This window comes from Sinocyclocheilus rhinocerous, unplaced genomic scaffold (genome assembly GCF_001515625.1).
Source record: "Sinocyclocheilus rhinocerous isolate Xijiao unplaced genomic scaffold, SAMN03320098_v1.1 scaffold544, whole genome shotgun sequence".
Taxonomy (NCBI): domain Eukaryota; kingdom Metazoa; phylum Chordata; class Actinopteri; order Cypriniformes; family Cyprinidae; genus Sinocyclocheilus; species Sinocyclocheilus rhinocerous.
Genome location: NW_015658610.1, coordinates 241,012 through 255,581, shown reverse-complemented (window position 1 = coordinate 255,581; position 14,570 = coordinate 241,012). Strand labels below are relative to the sequence as shown.

Here is a 14,570-nt window from a genome sequence, read left to right as displayed (position 1 = left end):
TCTCTGTAGAACGCTGCGTTACGCATGCACTGCGCTAAGATAGTCAACACCTCCTGCAAGTCTTACTGTGTGTATTGTAAATAACATATTATATGTTGCTCTGTTAATTCTTAAATTGTGTGCCTTTCTATTTGTTCTTAAGAGGTTTTATGAGTTTAAAGTGTGCAAGCTTTAACTAAATCAATGCCATAAAGAGAGTGAGGAGCTCAGGGTTGTGCGTCAATTATTTGAAATAATATAAAATATTGCAATTTGATGTGCACTACGTGATTTGCACGTATAGGCTATTTGGGAATTTAAAAAAAAAAAAATTCATTTGTTTTGATTTATGGTTAACCACCAGTCAGTGTCTATTCAGATGTCACCTTCACAGTCCGCTGCTATCTAGGAAGACACCATTTGTTCGTGGGTACATTGCGTTTCTTCCTAGATTTTCACTGGTCTAACACGCTCTCTAGCATCTGGTTGACACTCAACACATACTTCAAGTGTCCTACAGCATTCCAGCCGGCTGTTATAATCATAGCTGTAAGCAAGAGCCGCAGTAGTGAAAAGGGGCCGTGCCGGTAAGCCCTATTGGATCAAACCAGGATTTTTTTCTGCTTTGGCGCACGAGGGGGAGGAGAGAGAATGAATATCAAAAATAAACCGCGTACGCTGGAGAAGCCCAAGACTGTATAAATACCAGCGCAAGAACATTCTTCGCTTATACACTGAGCCGGATGATGAGTATTTTATTACAAGACTGTTTCTGTGAACTCTCGAGACTCAATTTGAATTCTTATATAAGTCAATATTAATATTATTTTTTCTTTTAGTTTTCAGTGGATTATGTTCATCTGCATCTTTGTTTTAAAATAGAATTATCTGTGCTTCCAGTGCCGTTTTCTTATTTTTCAACATAAAGGTTTGGATATTTTTTGAATTCACTATTAAAATGGTATCCACACTTGTTTGTTATATGTTTTTCTTAGCAAATCTTATGTCTCAGTTAGCTCTGGGTGAGCTAAACGAGGAAGAGGAGACCGTGCCAGTAAACCTTACATTCAGAAAAGGTGTTTTTTGGAGAAATGAAGAGAAACAGCGTTTTAAGATCAATGCATTTGGTCAACTTTTCCTGCTTGACCTGACGCCGGATAGCAAGTTCGTGTCTCCATCATTAAACGTCCAGCGCGTAAATGCAAAAAATCTTCCAGCCGTTCTGGACGCCTCCAGGAGCGGAGGTGTTTTCAGGGATGTCACGCAGTACGGAGACAGCGGTGCGGACCTCAGAGACTGTTTCTACAAAGGAACGGTCAACTCTGAAAAGGAATCGGTAGTTGCAGTCAGTTTATGTCACGGCATCCAGGGTACCTTCATAACGCAAGGTGACGAGTACTTTATTCAGCCTAAAGCAAGTGCCAAGACCACCGGGAAATCTTTTCTGCAGGTGCACGTCGTTAAAAGGCGAGCCTTTTCCAAATATCGCAGAGCGTCAAATATGCTCTTTGATCAACAGAGAGTTGACAGTTTTGTGAAAAGGAGCAACCTGAACTCTAGTGAAGACGAAGACGGCAAAGTGAGACGCGCAAAAAGATTCGTGTCAGCTGCGAGATACATCGAGACCCTGGTAGTCGCCGACGCTTCTATGACACGTTTCTATGGAGACGAGATAAAGGTGAGTCAAGCTGCCTTTAAAGAAGTCACAAATTTTCTAGTCGTTTTATTTTGAATGGCATGAGCAATTGTTAATATTAGATTTGCTCTGAAACATAATGTACAATTCAGATCGACCTGGCTATTCATTTACTTAAGACGTTTCACCACTCATCCGAGGGGCTTCAGCAGACCAGAGTCAGAGTCAGAGTAGCTTTATTGTCATTCCAGCTCTATACAGTTAGTATACAGTGAAACGAGACAGCGTTTCTCCAGGACCAAGGTGCTACATAGACAAAAAAAACACAGAACAAAGGACTACAAAGAAACTAAACTGGACATAATTAACTTATATTAAATAAGCTAAGTAAAAGTTAAATAAGAACTAAGAAGACTATTTAAAAAAAAAAAAACTGGTGAAACCACTTTATATGAATAGCAATATTTGAATATATAATTTTCCTTTTTTATTTTATTTTATTGATTTATTAATTTATTTTACAAGCTAATATCGTTCAGTCATGCCCCAGTTGTTGTCCTTAGCAATACGGACAACTGTGACTGCAATATGTATGGAACGTTTGTAGACATTTTTACAAACGTTTTAACTGTAGCTTATTTGCTACACCCACCTTTAATAAGGTACCTAAATACACATTCGTTTCACAGAGACCCATCAAGTCTCCTCAATAAGTTTTCAAGGTGACATTCAATCTGACATAGCACGCGCAAAGAAAGTGTGCGTTAACACGTAAAACTGAATTTACCAGCAGCCTTCAGAGTGCATTTTAGGTCAACATACTGCAGTGTTGTAGGGAGCACTGATCTTGGAGCGAATCTGGCTTTTTGAAAGTTTTGGCATGTTTTCTTTCACGAAAGGTTTTCTTTCTCTCCTCGGTTGCTTGCAGTGGGGTTTCTCTCACGGAGATAGAAAGCTCAGGTGGAGTTGAAGATTGGAGTTACTGGAGTCCCTAAAGGGACCTTTGCAAAAAAAAAAAAAAAAATACCCAGGCTTTCGCGTGCGTACGCGTTACAATGTCCGGTGTAACTATGTAAACTATAACCAATTTCCTTTGTGCATCACTGTAATTTTACTGAAAAGGTATTTTGAAGAAAAAGAGAGTAGCGATGCAAAAATGGGCTTTTCGGGCAGTAGATACCTCTAATATCACGGCCTTATGTCCGCTTTAAAGCATCCTGAGACGGCCGAGAAACCGCGCCTTGAAATGTGCTAATGGCGCAATGTTGTGTGCATTTGCCAACAAGGCAGGTCCATAAAGCCAAGTTCAAGGGTCCAGTATACTTATAATATCACGGCCTTATGTCCGCTTTAACACATCCTCTGTGATGGCAGGAAAAGCTTGCTATGAAATGGCTTGATGGCGCAATACGGCTGTGTGTATTGAGCTTTAATTTTGGATTTCGTTAGAGCAGTTCGTGGAGTATGAGGCTGAGTCCAGCTCCTTATTCGTTTGTCATTTATTGAAGCTTATTGAAGCATTTATCTGACTTCTCTTAAATGTGCCGAGACAGATCCTTACCCTGTTCAACACTGAACTGGCAAGCAATTCCAGCTGCAGTGTTGAACCTATCCCCCCTTGAGTCTCTGCATGATCCTGTCTTCTTGTGCATTTGTCTTACGTGGACGACCATGTACAGATTTAGAATGACCAACTTCTCTTGCAATGACTGAAATGGTCATCCCTTTGGCCTTCATCTGGACAACCTCCTGTTGCAGGGTTTCAGTCACCTTAGAGCAGCCCGCCATCCTGCAATCTCAGTGAAAATTGGAGGAATGCTGCCAGTTAAACAGGGTTTGTTATAAATAAGGAAATTAGCACCAGGTGCCAGATTAACACCAATAACACCTCCTTTTCAAATATCTCATTTAATTTTTATACTGTGCTTCAGAATACAATTAATTTATGAAATATGCTTACAAAACTGTATTTCTACTCCTGTTAAGATCAGGAAAATATAGTTGTTGTTTTTTTTTGATCTCCACTGTACACTGGCCATGATATTTGATGTAGGCTATAATGCCTTAAAGAAAGCCAAAATTTGAGCAAATAGGTCTTTATTAATTCATGTGCATCCATACTCACATTTTCGTCGCAGTAAAATTGCAATGACGCACAAAGGAAATAGGTTATAGTTTAAATAAACATTGTACATTAAACATTGTAACATGTGCACACGTGAAAAGTTTCTTGTGAGCACCCAATAGTTTCTCATGCGTATGCGAAAGTCAAAAAAGTTATTTTTGCAAAGGTCCCTTTCAGGGCTCCGTAAGTTACAGAACGCTTTGAGCAAAATCTGTCACTCCATTCCACCTACAGTTTATAGTCCGGTTTTAGTCTGCACATTGCTTGGAGAAATGTGAAGCTTGGTGTAAATAGAAATATGCATAATAACTGGTTTGTCAGAAATGCATGTACTATATGAAACAAAACACATTATGTTAACACTGCTAACTCTTAAGATATGTACTAAAGTAAACATTGAAAGTACGGAATATGTGTTTATCCATTTAACTAATGTGCTGTTAACTAAATATGATTGCACAAAACAGCTGTCATATGTGCTGTTTCACATTATCAAGGATTTCAGGACAAAACTGTCATTCAGGGACACATTTTCATTCCAGTCAGTCTTTATTCCCATGTAAAACTGCAGCTGTATTCACAAGTCAATTGAAGTATCATAGAAAGGTTTTTAATAAAGGCTAAAACGAATTAGCTCTTAAAGGGATCGTTCACCCAAAAATTTAAATTTGATGTTTATCTGCTTACCCCCAGGGCATCCAAGATGTAGGTGACTTTGTTTCTTTGGTAGAACACAAACGAAGATTTTTAACACGAACCGCTGCAGTCTGTCAGTCTTATAATGAAGGTGAGTGGGAATCACGGCTTTGAGAGTAAAAATATCGTTTTTTACCTCTGACCGAATACCCGATATAAATACTGTTCAGTTTCTTGCACAGACCGATCGTTTCATTTCTTTACACATCAATGTATCATCACGAGCCGCAGGGTTTAACTTGGTTTCGTTTGTGTATGTTTTTTTTAACTCTCAAAGCCGTGATTCCCATTCACCTCCATTATAAGACTGACAGACTGCAACGGTTTGAGTTAAAAATCTTCGTTTGTGTTCTACTGCAGAAACAAAGTCACCTACATCTTGGATGCCCTGGGGGTAAGCAGATAAACATCAAATTTTCATTTTTGGGTGAACTATCCCTTTAATGATCGGTCTATGGTTTAGATATGAAAAGTAACATAAATCAGGCAAACCACTAATACTTTGACTGTGGGGTTGGTTATACAGAGTGTAACAAAATATGAAACATGTCTTCGAATCAGTGTGGGAGAAAATAAAATACAGAGGGGGGCGAAAGGACCATCTGGAAAAGGAGGACATCCAGGAGTTTGTTTGTGACTCATTTAATTGATAGAAAGAAGAACAAATGTTTACATGTTTTGGTCCCACAGGCCTTCAGATTTGGGCCACCATTTTATTCTCTCCCCCCAAAAATTTAGTGTGAAGTTTAATGAAGAAAATACTTGCTTAACAGCTGTCTGTACTGGTCGTACTATGATATTTGCGGCAGCTTCATTATTTCAGATGACTGACATAAAGTTAATGAATATATTTAACATGGAAAATAAGGCCTGTTTCTAAAATGTTGTCAAGTCATAATCTCCTAATGTATGAAACTGAAAACAGCCAATCAGACTGCTTTAATCATCTAGCTTTAATGCCAAAAAGACATCACGTTTTTGGTACTGTATATCCAGGGCTGTATATTTAGTATCTTTGAGATTTGTTTATGCAATGTATCCACAGACCATTTTGGTTGGATTACTAAATTTCTATTCTCTCTCTTTCTTTCTACAGCACTACCTTCTGACAGTGATGTCCATGGCAGCACAGGTCTATGTGCATCCTAGCCTGAAAAATGCTGTTAGTCTGGTAGTAGTGAAGATGGTGGTTGTGGAGGATGAGGAGGTGGGACCTGAGCTTTCAAGCAATGGTGGTGTTGCCCTGCGCAACTTCTGCAGGTGGCAACACATTTTCAACCCAGGCAGCCAGAGACATCCTGAACACTATGACACTGCCATCTTGTTCACTAGAGCGGTAAGAAACACAAAGCAGACACATTTTAGAGCAACAGAATCCAATTTAAACGAAAAAACAACATTAATTGACATCCTGTAAAAATAAATTTATCTCATGACCCATGTACGTAAGTAACCCATGCTCAAACGATCAAATGTGTTTTGGGCTTAAAATGATGGCACAACTGGACTTTTAATAGCAGATTTACTTTTAATATTAGAAATATGTAGGTCATTTAATTTATTTTTCCATCAGGAAAGATGGCAACAATTTCTCCCCAACATTTCCAGTCCACACACATTTTACAGATGTAATTACCTTCAGCTTTTGATTAACTCACTTGGCTACCACTTTTCCAAAACAAGACATAATTTCATTGAGTCAATGACAGGGTCATGATCACAATGCTCAGCAGGGAACCCCTTGTCCAATCTTAGAGACAGCAAGCATGAGATTGTAGCTCTGCCAAAAACCAGAGGGCTAGTACTGGATAAAATAGATGTAGGAGAAACAAAAATTTGGCTGGCCTTTCAGCTGAGAGCAACACAACAGAACGAACAAAGATCTCAGTCCTGCTGTGGCTGGATGGAGAAGCAGGTGGTTTTTATTTAGCGGAGGAGTTCTGGGTGTCTCTGTTCGTCTCACATGGCTTCCACTGAGACGTCTTCCCTAGTCAAGGTTATCCCTGTCTGGACAGGGAAGCTCTGTACAGGCCCTTTGGTCTACATGTGCTGTGTGGTCCAGCTATCTCACAGTTAATTTTCCCCCTCTTGTTTTTTTTTTTTTTTCTAGTACGCAGTCTGCCATGTATTTGCTTCATTTTACGATGGAAACACTGACAAATATGTTTTGCTGGCAAGAGCCTGCTTGGGGAAAAGGGGCTGTCTGGAACTAATGGAGCGATGTCTGGATATCAGTGTCTCAGATGTGTCCCCCTCTCCTCTCGCTTCTCTTTTTTCATCTCACATCTTTCTGTCTCATATGCCCATTTTTCTCTCTCTCTTTGACCTCAGGATATTTGTGGATATAAGGATTGTGACACTCTGGGTGTAGCTGATATTGGCACTATGTGTGACCCCAAAAGAAGCTGCTCAGTTATAGAGGACAACGGCCTTCAGGCAGCATTCACTGTGTCACATGAACTCGGTATGTTCACACACATATCCAGACTCAAAGTCAGACTTACAGACTGTCTGGACAAGAGCATGTGTTCCAGACTGAGTCATTAATTAATGTAAACCAGCTGTTTGCAGCAGCTAAAATACACAGAGAACTTGGTGTTACTACTAGGGCCGTTGATTGATTACAAATTTTAATTCATCGTGTGATATGTCGTTTTAATCACAATTAATTTCATGTCAGTATTTGATTGTAAAATGATGAATCACGTGTTAAATTTGAGAATGAAGATAATTCAAAAACCAGTAAATAATCGAATAGACTTACATTCTGTAGAGTGGCTTTAGAAGTCGATGTATTAAAAATTTCAATATCATTGAGCTGTCTGTCTGTCCAAGGTATACAGGACAATTTCTTATATTTCATATATTTTTAAATAATCACAATCTCTTGAGTGAGTTAAAAAAAAAAAACATGTTGAATATGCACACACAAACAAGTGTTCAAAATACAGGTAAAGTTATGGACTCTCCATTGAATAAGCACCAAGTTGCAGTAGTAGCCGCAGTGTTGTTGCCTGTTTGAATGTTTGGTTGTAAGTGACATCCTGTGGAAAGGCAAAAAGCACAGTGAGCAGCAGTGATAAAAATCAGTGAAAAATATATAGATCTCTCTGTCATATGGAGGAGTACAGCAATGTGGAAAAGTTATTACACTGTACAGGTTCAGTACATCTTTCTGTTTTCCTCTAATTTTTTTCAGGCCATGTACTCAGCATGCCACATGATGATTCTAAAAACTGTGAGAAGTTGTTCGGGCATCTCAATGGACATCATATGATGGCTCCTTTCTTTGTCCACCTCAACAAAACTCTTCCCTGGTCTCCATGTAGTGCACTCTACATCACAGAGTTCTTCGACAGTGGCCACGGTATGATCCTTCTCTGTCTGTCAGGATGCTTTTTTAATCATTTCCCTTTTTTAAAAGTTATAACTCCCTGAAATGCAGTTCCATTTGTTTTGCTCCTGTCTTTCTAAATGTATTTTTTATTAACAGCTGGTTTTCTCTCGGTTAACATTTGGTTTTCAGTTTTTGTTTGGTTTTGGCCTTAGAACATACTGGTGCATATTTCCTAGAGACCCAGAGAAAAAAAAACGTAATAACATTCAGTGAAGTTTTGAGACATTTGGCTTAAATTGCAAATCTGTCATTCAAAAGTTAATGGAAACATGTCACAGAGAATCTACTGTATAATTTTGATCTTAATGTCTCTAAAAATCTCTGTAATGTAGATGCCTGTGTTTTATGAATTTACTTTCTTTCAATATTTTGCAAGTTTCTTGTTTAAATGCCACTTCTGTCTTAACTTACTCTCTAACCACTAATAATGGGCTGGTGGGACCACACTCAGTAAGTAATTTTGCTGAGAGTGTCAAAACTAACAGTCTTTACAGAGTAAGCTCACTCTCACTCACTTTATCTACTCATGTATGGTATGAATATATACACTACTGTTCAAATATTTGGGATCAGAAAGACCCCTGATTTCTAATGTCTCTTATGCTCACCAAGGCTGCATTTATTTGATAAAGAAATTTAGTAAAACAGTAATATTGTAAAATATTATTACAGTTTAAAAGAACTATTTTCTATTTTAATATATTTTAAAATGTAATTGATTCTTGTGCTGGCTAAGCTGAATTTTCAGCAGCCATTACTCCAGTCTTCAGCATCACATTGAAAACAATTGTGCTGCTTAATATTTTTGTGGAAACCATGAAATATTTTTTCAGGATTCATTGATGAATAGAAAGTAAAAAAAACATTTTTGTAACATTATAAATGTCTTTACTGTCACTTTTGATCAATTTAACACATCCTTGCAGATTAAAACAATTAATTTAATTACATTAATGGATTAAATGTAAATGTATTAATTATATTTTTCTTTTGAATGGTAGTGTATGTATATATATTTTCCTCTCTGTGAAGCTGTGAAGTTGTGCTATAAACTCATTAAGTGAACGATATCCCAAAGGACATAATGAAGGTGTATCCGTCAACTGTCAATTAAGGAAGCCTAATATTAACTATGATTTCACAATAAAGTTGAACTCGGATAAGAAAAAGTGACAGCTCAGGAAATATGGTAGACATTTTTTCTCCAGTTGTTGATTTATCTCAGTCGATATCTCAGTCTACACACTCTCGTTCCCGCTCTTCCACTGACTCATCTTCAGTGACTCACACATTCCAGGTTTAACAACTGTTTTCCCTCCCAGAGGCAGTGCACGTTGCCAAGCACATGCCGTCTTTACCGGTTGCACTGTTGCCACAGGTAGACTATGAACTGATACGACTTCGAGGCTGTTATTTTCCATTGTTGTTATGCCTGTATCCATTTCAACAAAAGCCTTTCATTACTAAGCATTCATAACATTCATTTAACCTTTCCAAATTCTTAATACTTAAGATATTAAGGGGTCCTCAATACTTTAAGCCTAATTCGATTTTACAGTATCAATCTTGGAAAAACAGAAAGGGAGTCAAGAAGTCTGTGTAATTGTTTCAAGGCATTATACTGTCTCCATATCTTTATCCATATGGATACAACTATATTTGGAAAAACTCAGAGTAGACATTCCTTACAGTAAAATTACACTTTCTTTTGTTACAGAATACATTTTTTGTTCTAGAGCGAGCTAACTGAGGCTGCACAATAATAGGTTAAATAATGGAAATCTCCAGATGGGAGACTATTATTTCTTACATGCATTGGGGTGAGATGAGGTACAGTGAGATCTCTCTGCAATGAAAATAGTCCCCTCAAGCTAACATGCACACCTGTTTTAGACTTGCTGTATGTAAGAGATTGTTTTAGCTGAAGTAAACACTCGGTCAATAGCAACGGGCTTAAAGAAAACACAGCAAAACCACCTTATAAGCATAATATAATTTACATTCATATCTGTGTATTTGGGAGATGCTTTTATCCAAGGCAACTTATATTGCATTCAAGGTAGACATTTTTTCAGTAATTGCTTTCCCTGGGAATCAAACCCATAACCTTGGTGTTGCTAGCACCATGCTCTACTGTTTGAGCTACAGGAAGACAATCTTTAAATTGAATTTGAAGCAGTCTCTACAAACACAGCTAAATAAGACCCTGCTTGTGCATTCCTCAGGTGACTGTTTGCTGGATCCACCCGAGAAGAGCATCCCTTTACCCACCGAGCTCCCCGGCCATATGTTTGGTCTGGAACGGCAATGCCAGCAGGTATTTGGGGACGAATACACCCACTGTCCCAATGCCCCTGAAGATCAGATGTGTGCACAGCTGTGGTGTCGAGAAGAAGGAAAGATACAGTGCACGACCAGGAATGGAAGCCTTCCCTGGGCCGACGGTACTTCATGTGGAGAGGACAGGAGATGCCGTGAGGGTTTGTGTCTGTCGAGTGCACTGGAGGAGGCGGGAGATGAGAAGGTATGCATGGCCAGGAGGATGTGTGTATGTGCGTCATCTGGTTTTATCACACTTTACCTGTCAGCACATATGCATGTAAAACACCCATGTTCAGATTTACGGGCGCCACTATTAACAAATATTTGACACTGTAGGTGACGCCTTGCTTATGGCCTCTTGTGCGACACCCTACTCTTCCTTTTAAAAATTGTAAAAATGTACGCATCCTGACTAAATGATCTCTTCTCAGCTTATTCAAAACTTTTACGTATTTCCCTTCCTTCGATATTAAAGATGACACATTCTTTTGACCATATAGTGTTTACATGTTTGAAAAAGTCTCAGAGTGCTTAGAGTCAGTCTGTTCTTTTTTTTTTCACCTTCAGAAATGAAACTCTACCTACTTTAAATTCAGCTTCTAAATGCCAGAGAGAGAGAGAGAGAGAGAGTTTATATAGAGGGAACCTTTAAAAAGCTTGATTATTTTTGAGCTTTCCATTTAAGATGCAGTTGCAATGTATTAAGCAAAGCCTTTTAAAATAAGCGTGATTATATTTGGTGTAGTTTATTAAAAACCCCCAGCTTGTGATCCTAGACGGCCTGGCTGTTAGACGGCATCCCTCAGCCAACTCATAAAAAACCCTGACAAAACTGCAGTGTGGTATGCTCACATTCCGTCAGCACTACGCTTACTGGAAGTGATGTTTAGGAGCACTTTGCAAGGCAAAAGTGACAGTAAAGACATTTATAATGTCACAAAATATTTCTATTTCAAATAAAGGCTGTTCTTTTGAACCTTCTATTTATCAAAGAATCCTGAAAAAAAAAAGTATCATAGTTTCCACTAAAATATTAGCTGTTCTCAACAATGATAATAATAAGAAATGTTTCTCGAGCATATTAGAATAATTTCTGAAGATCATGTGACACTGAAGATTGGAGTAATGGCTGCTAATAAATTCTGCTTTACCATGACAGGAATAAATTACATTTTCAAGTATACTGAAATAGATAAAAGTTACCTTAAATTGTAATAATATTTATAAATGTGCATTTTTACTGTATTTTTTAATTCTAGGTGCTACATATTACAGTAAAATGTATATCTAACAGTCTATATTTGTGCTCCAGGTGTCAGTCAATGGTGGATGGGGAGAGTGGGGCCCTTGGGGGCCGTGCTCACGGACATGTGGTGGGGGTGTGGAGTTTTCTCACCGTGAGTGCACTGCTCCAGTGCCGCAGAATGGGGGATCATACTGTGTGGGACAGAGGGTCAAATACCAGTCCTGCAATACTCAGACATGCCCAGAGGACCATGGTAACATTTTATAAATAAACCGCCATTGGGTGGCATAGGTCACATTATTGAGGGCTAGAGAATGAGTGAGGGAAGTGAATGAGGTCAAGAGGTCAAAAGACCATGCATTGTTTATAACTACATTATTCTTAGTGGTGCACCAGTAACCATATTTTTAATCCACAGGAAAAAGCTTCAGAGAGGAGCAGTGTGAAAAGTATAACAGTGACCGTTATTTGGACGTTCAAGGAAACATGAAGCAGTGGATCCCCAAATATTCCGGCATCTCTCCACGAGACCGCTGCAAACTCGTCTGCCGATCCAAAGGGAGCAATGAATTCAAAGTTTTTGAAGCCAAGGTGCACATCCATTGAAAACGTTTTCCTTTTCATCTAATCTGATCAGCAATAATGACAATATGTGAAATAAATTTTAATCTCTTCTATGTATCTGCCTGCTCTAAAGCTTTTCTAAGATGTCAGATGATCTCTTTCTTAGACTTCCCTCTTGCCACAGGCCCATTGATATCTTTAAACTCCCACTAAACTCTCATGCATTAAATATTTTCCGTTGTAAAATGTGAAACCTGAGCACCCTAACCCTACAGTCCAACTACTTGCTTAAGCTCTTGAGTGCACCTCTGTAACTGATATTTCAGATACAGCTGAAATGTAGTTGTTTTGACATCATCTTTAGCCCAGAGTTTTTGCTATTCCGCTTTGTGTGGAATAGCCATTATGTTAGAACAGAATACACTGGAGCACTTAGGCTGCCACTGCAATAAAAATGCACATTATTTCTTTAAACATTCATTTGGGTTTAGGCTGTCTGTCTATTCTAATGCTGATGTTTCATATGTGCTGTGCAGGTTGTGGATGGCACCACCTGTGGGCCAGACACCACATCTATCTGTGTTCAGGGCCAGTGCATCAAAGCCGGTTGTGACCAGGTGATAGGCTCCAATGAAAAGCTGGATAAGTGCGGTATCTGCGGAGGTGATGGTACCACCTGTAGGAAAATAAGTGGCTCACTAAACAAAGCTACGTAAGTAAATATTGTATATATAAGCATTACTAATACCATTTAAAATGATGGAACATAAAAACTGGGAAAGGAATGAGCTGCTGATATACTAAATATAACTAAACCGTGTTATTAAATTATTCAGTTTTTTATAGATTGTCTTTAAGTAAGCTTTAAAAGACAGCTAAGGTAGTATAACTGTAAAAGTAGGATAAATGATCATGTTCAAATTAAGTATCCAATATAATATCGATGAATTCAAAATTCCAAGCTCCAGAAGGGGGTTTTCACAGTGATACCATAGAAGAACCATTTTTCAATGAACAGTTCTTAAAAGAACCATTTTTGACTTAAGGTGTGGTCACGGTAGTGAAATTGCAGCAAAATTTTGCTAACAAAAAAGGTCCATTATCCACCTTTTTCTTGTCGTAAAAATGGGCGCGGCCATTTGTAAATTCTATGGGTCTGGCTTCCGGTCTCATCTGCATCCAGCTATTTTTAGCTGTACAAAACAGTTCGTTTTGCTGCTTGATATTGAAAATTGGTGTGTCTTATCATATTATTTTAATGCATTATCTTATTTATGAACACACTGGTTTGTAGTGCAAACAGTTTTTCCGTTTACTGCACGTTGTTATTCTCCTCGTTATTTACCTATAGCGGTTAATGATCCGGAAGTCTCACCCATAGGCTTACTTCCGCGTTGAAGAAAAAGGTGGATAGAGGATATGCACATGATGTCACAGTAGGCGGAATTCACTGGGGTTGTGCCCACCTGAGTGGCAGCATTAGTGTTCAGCTTGAATGCAGTGAAAACAAAATGCAGGTTCTACAAAATATATTGAAACAACCAGAATATCCATTGGTGTTCTCGCCACTTTGATTTCACCTCAATATGCTATACAGCACTTCACAATACACATCGTTTCAAAGCAGCTTTACAGAAAGACATAATGTAATTTCTGCCTTTAACATATTTTAGGGCTGGGTGACATGATGATGATGATCATGTGTATGTAGAGCTATGTTGCTGTCAAACAGATCCATGGGCTGCTGGTTCTTTGAGTCCAACTGCCTTTAATTTAAGCTGTTAATTTGTTTTACTCCTGTTTTCACAGTTTCCTCTACTAGCGCCAGCCAAGTTGCTAAATATTTTACCTCTCAGTCCGACTGAGTGGGCATGTTCCGTCACGAAAGTGACATCAATGCATACCCTCTATTGTAGTGTAGAGATGTATAAAGCACCCCTCACGCGCAAGTCATTTTCTAAACAAGCAGGTTTTTATTATTCAATGCGGAAAATTCATGTGACCAAAACCTGCATGGGGAAGGTTTTCGTCCTCACCCAAAACTTCTGATCGCACGGATTACTATTGGAATGACTGTATTTTGCACATATAATTTTGCAGATTTGCGAAATGTGACTACACCCTCAGAATAAAAAACATTTTAATAATCTAAAGAACCTTTTTCCACTACATGGAACCTTTTGTGCAATGCAAAGATTCCATGGATGTTAAAGGTATTTCATGGAAGCATAGATGCTAATAAAGAACCCTTACATTTAAAGGGTCAGTTCACACAAAAATGAAAATTATGTCATTAATTAGTCACCCTCATGTCGTTTCAAACCCGTAAGACCTTCGTTCATCTTCGGAACACAAATTAAGATATTTGTGATGGAATCTGAGAGCTGTCTGACCCTGCATAGACAGCAACGCAACTGAAATGTTCCCAAGTCCAGAAACGTAGCAAGGAGATCAGTAAAATAATCCATGTGACATCAGTGGTTCAACCGCAATTATACAAAGCTACGAGAATACTTTTTGTGCGCCAAAGAAAAAAAATAACGACTTTATTCAACAATTCGTCTCCTCCGCATCACCCTGGTGCCATTTTGGAGAATATCCACTG

The 14,570-nt window shown here is 38.5% G+C and overlaps 1 protein-coding gene across 1 annotated transcript in view; it reads left to right on the top strand.

Annotated features, from left to right (window-relative positions):
- Window positions 1–373: 373 nt before the first annotated feature.
- The window catches only part of LOC107722779 (A disintegrin and metalloproteinase with thrombospondin motifs 8-like), an 18,240-nt gene continuing 4,043 nt past the window's right edge, over window positions 374–14,570 (top strand). The window contains exons 1-8 of the mRNA XM_016531249.1: window positions 374–1,657; window positions 5,533–5,772; window positions 6,768–6,900; window positions 7,636–7,803; window positions 10,059–10,357; window positions 11,468–11,654; window positions 11,820–11,992; window positions 12,502–12,677. Of these exons, the coding sequence (XP_016386735.1) occupies window positions 938–1,657; window positions 5,533–5,772; window positions 6,768–6,900; window positions 7,636–7,803; window positions 10,059–10,357; window positions 11,468–11,654; window positions 11,820–11,992; window positions 12,502–12,677 (2,096 nt within the window). The 5' untranslated portion in view covers window positions 374–937. The remainder of the gene's footprint in view (window positions 1,658–5,532; window positions 5,773–6,767; window positions 6,901–7,635; window positions 7,804–10,058; window positions 10,358–11,467; window positions 11,655–11,819; window positions 11,993–12,501; window positions 12,678–14,570) is intronic.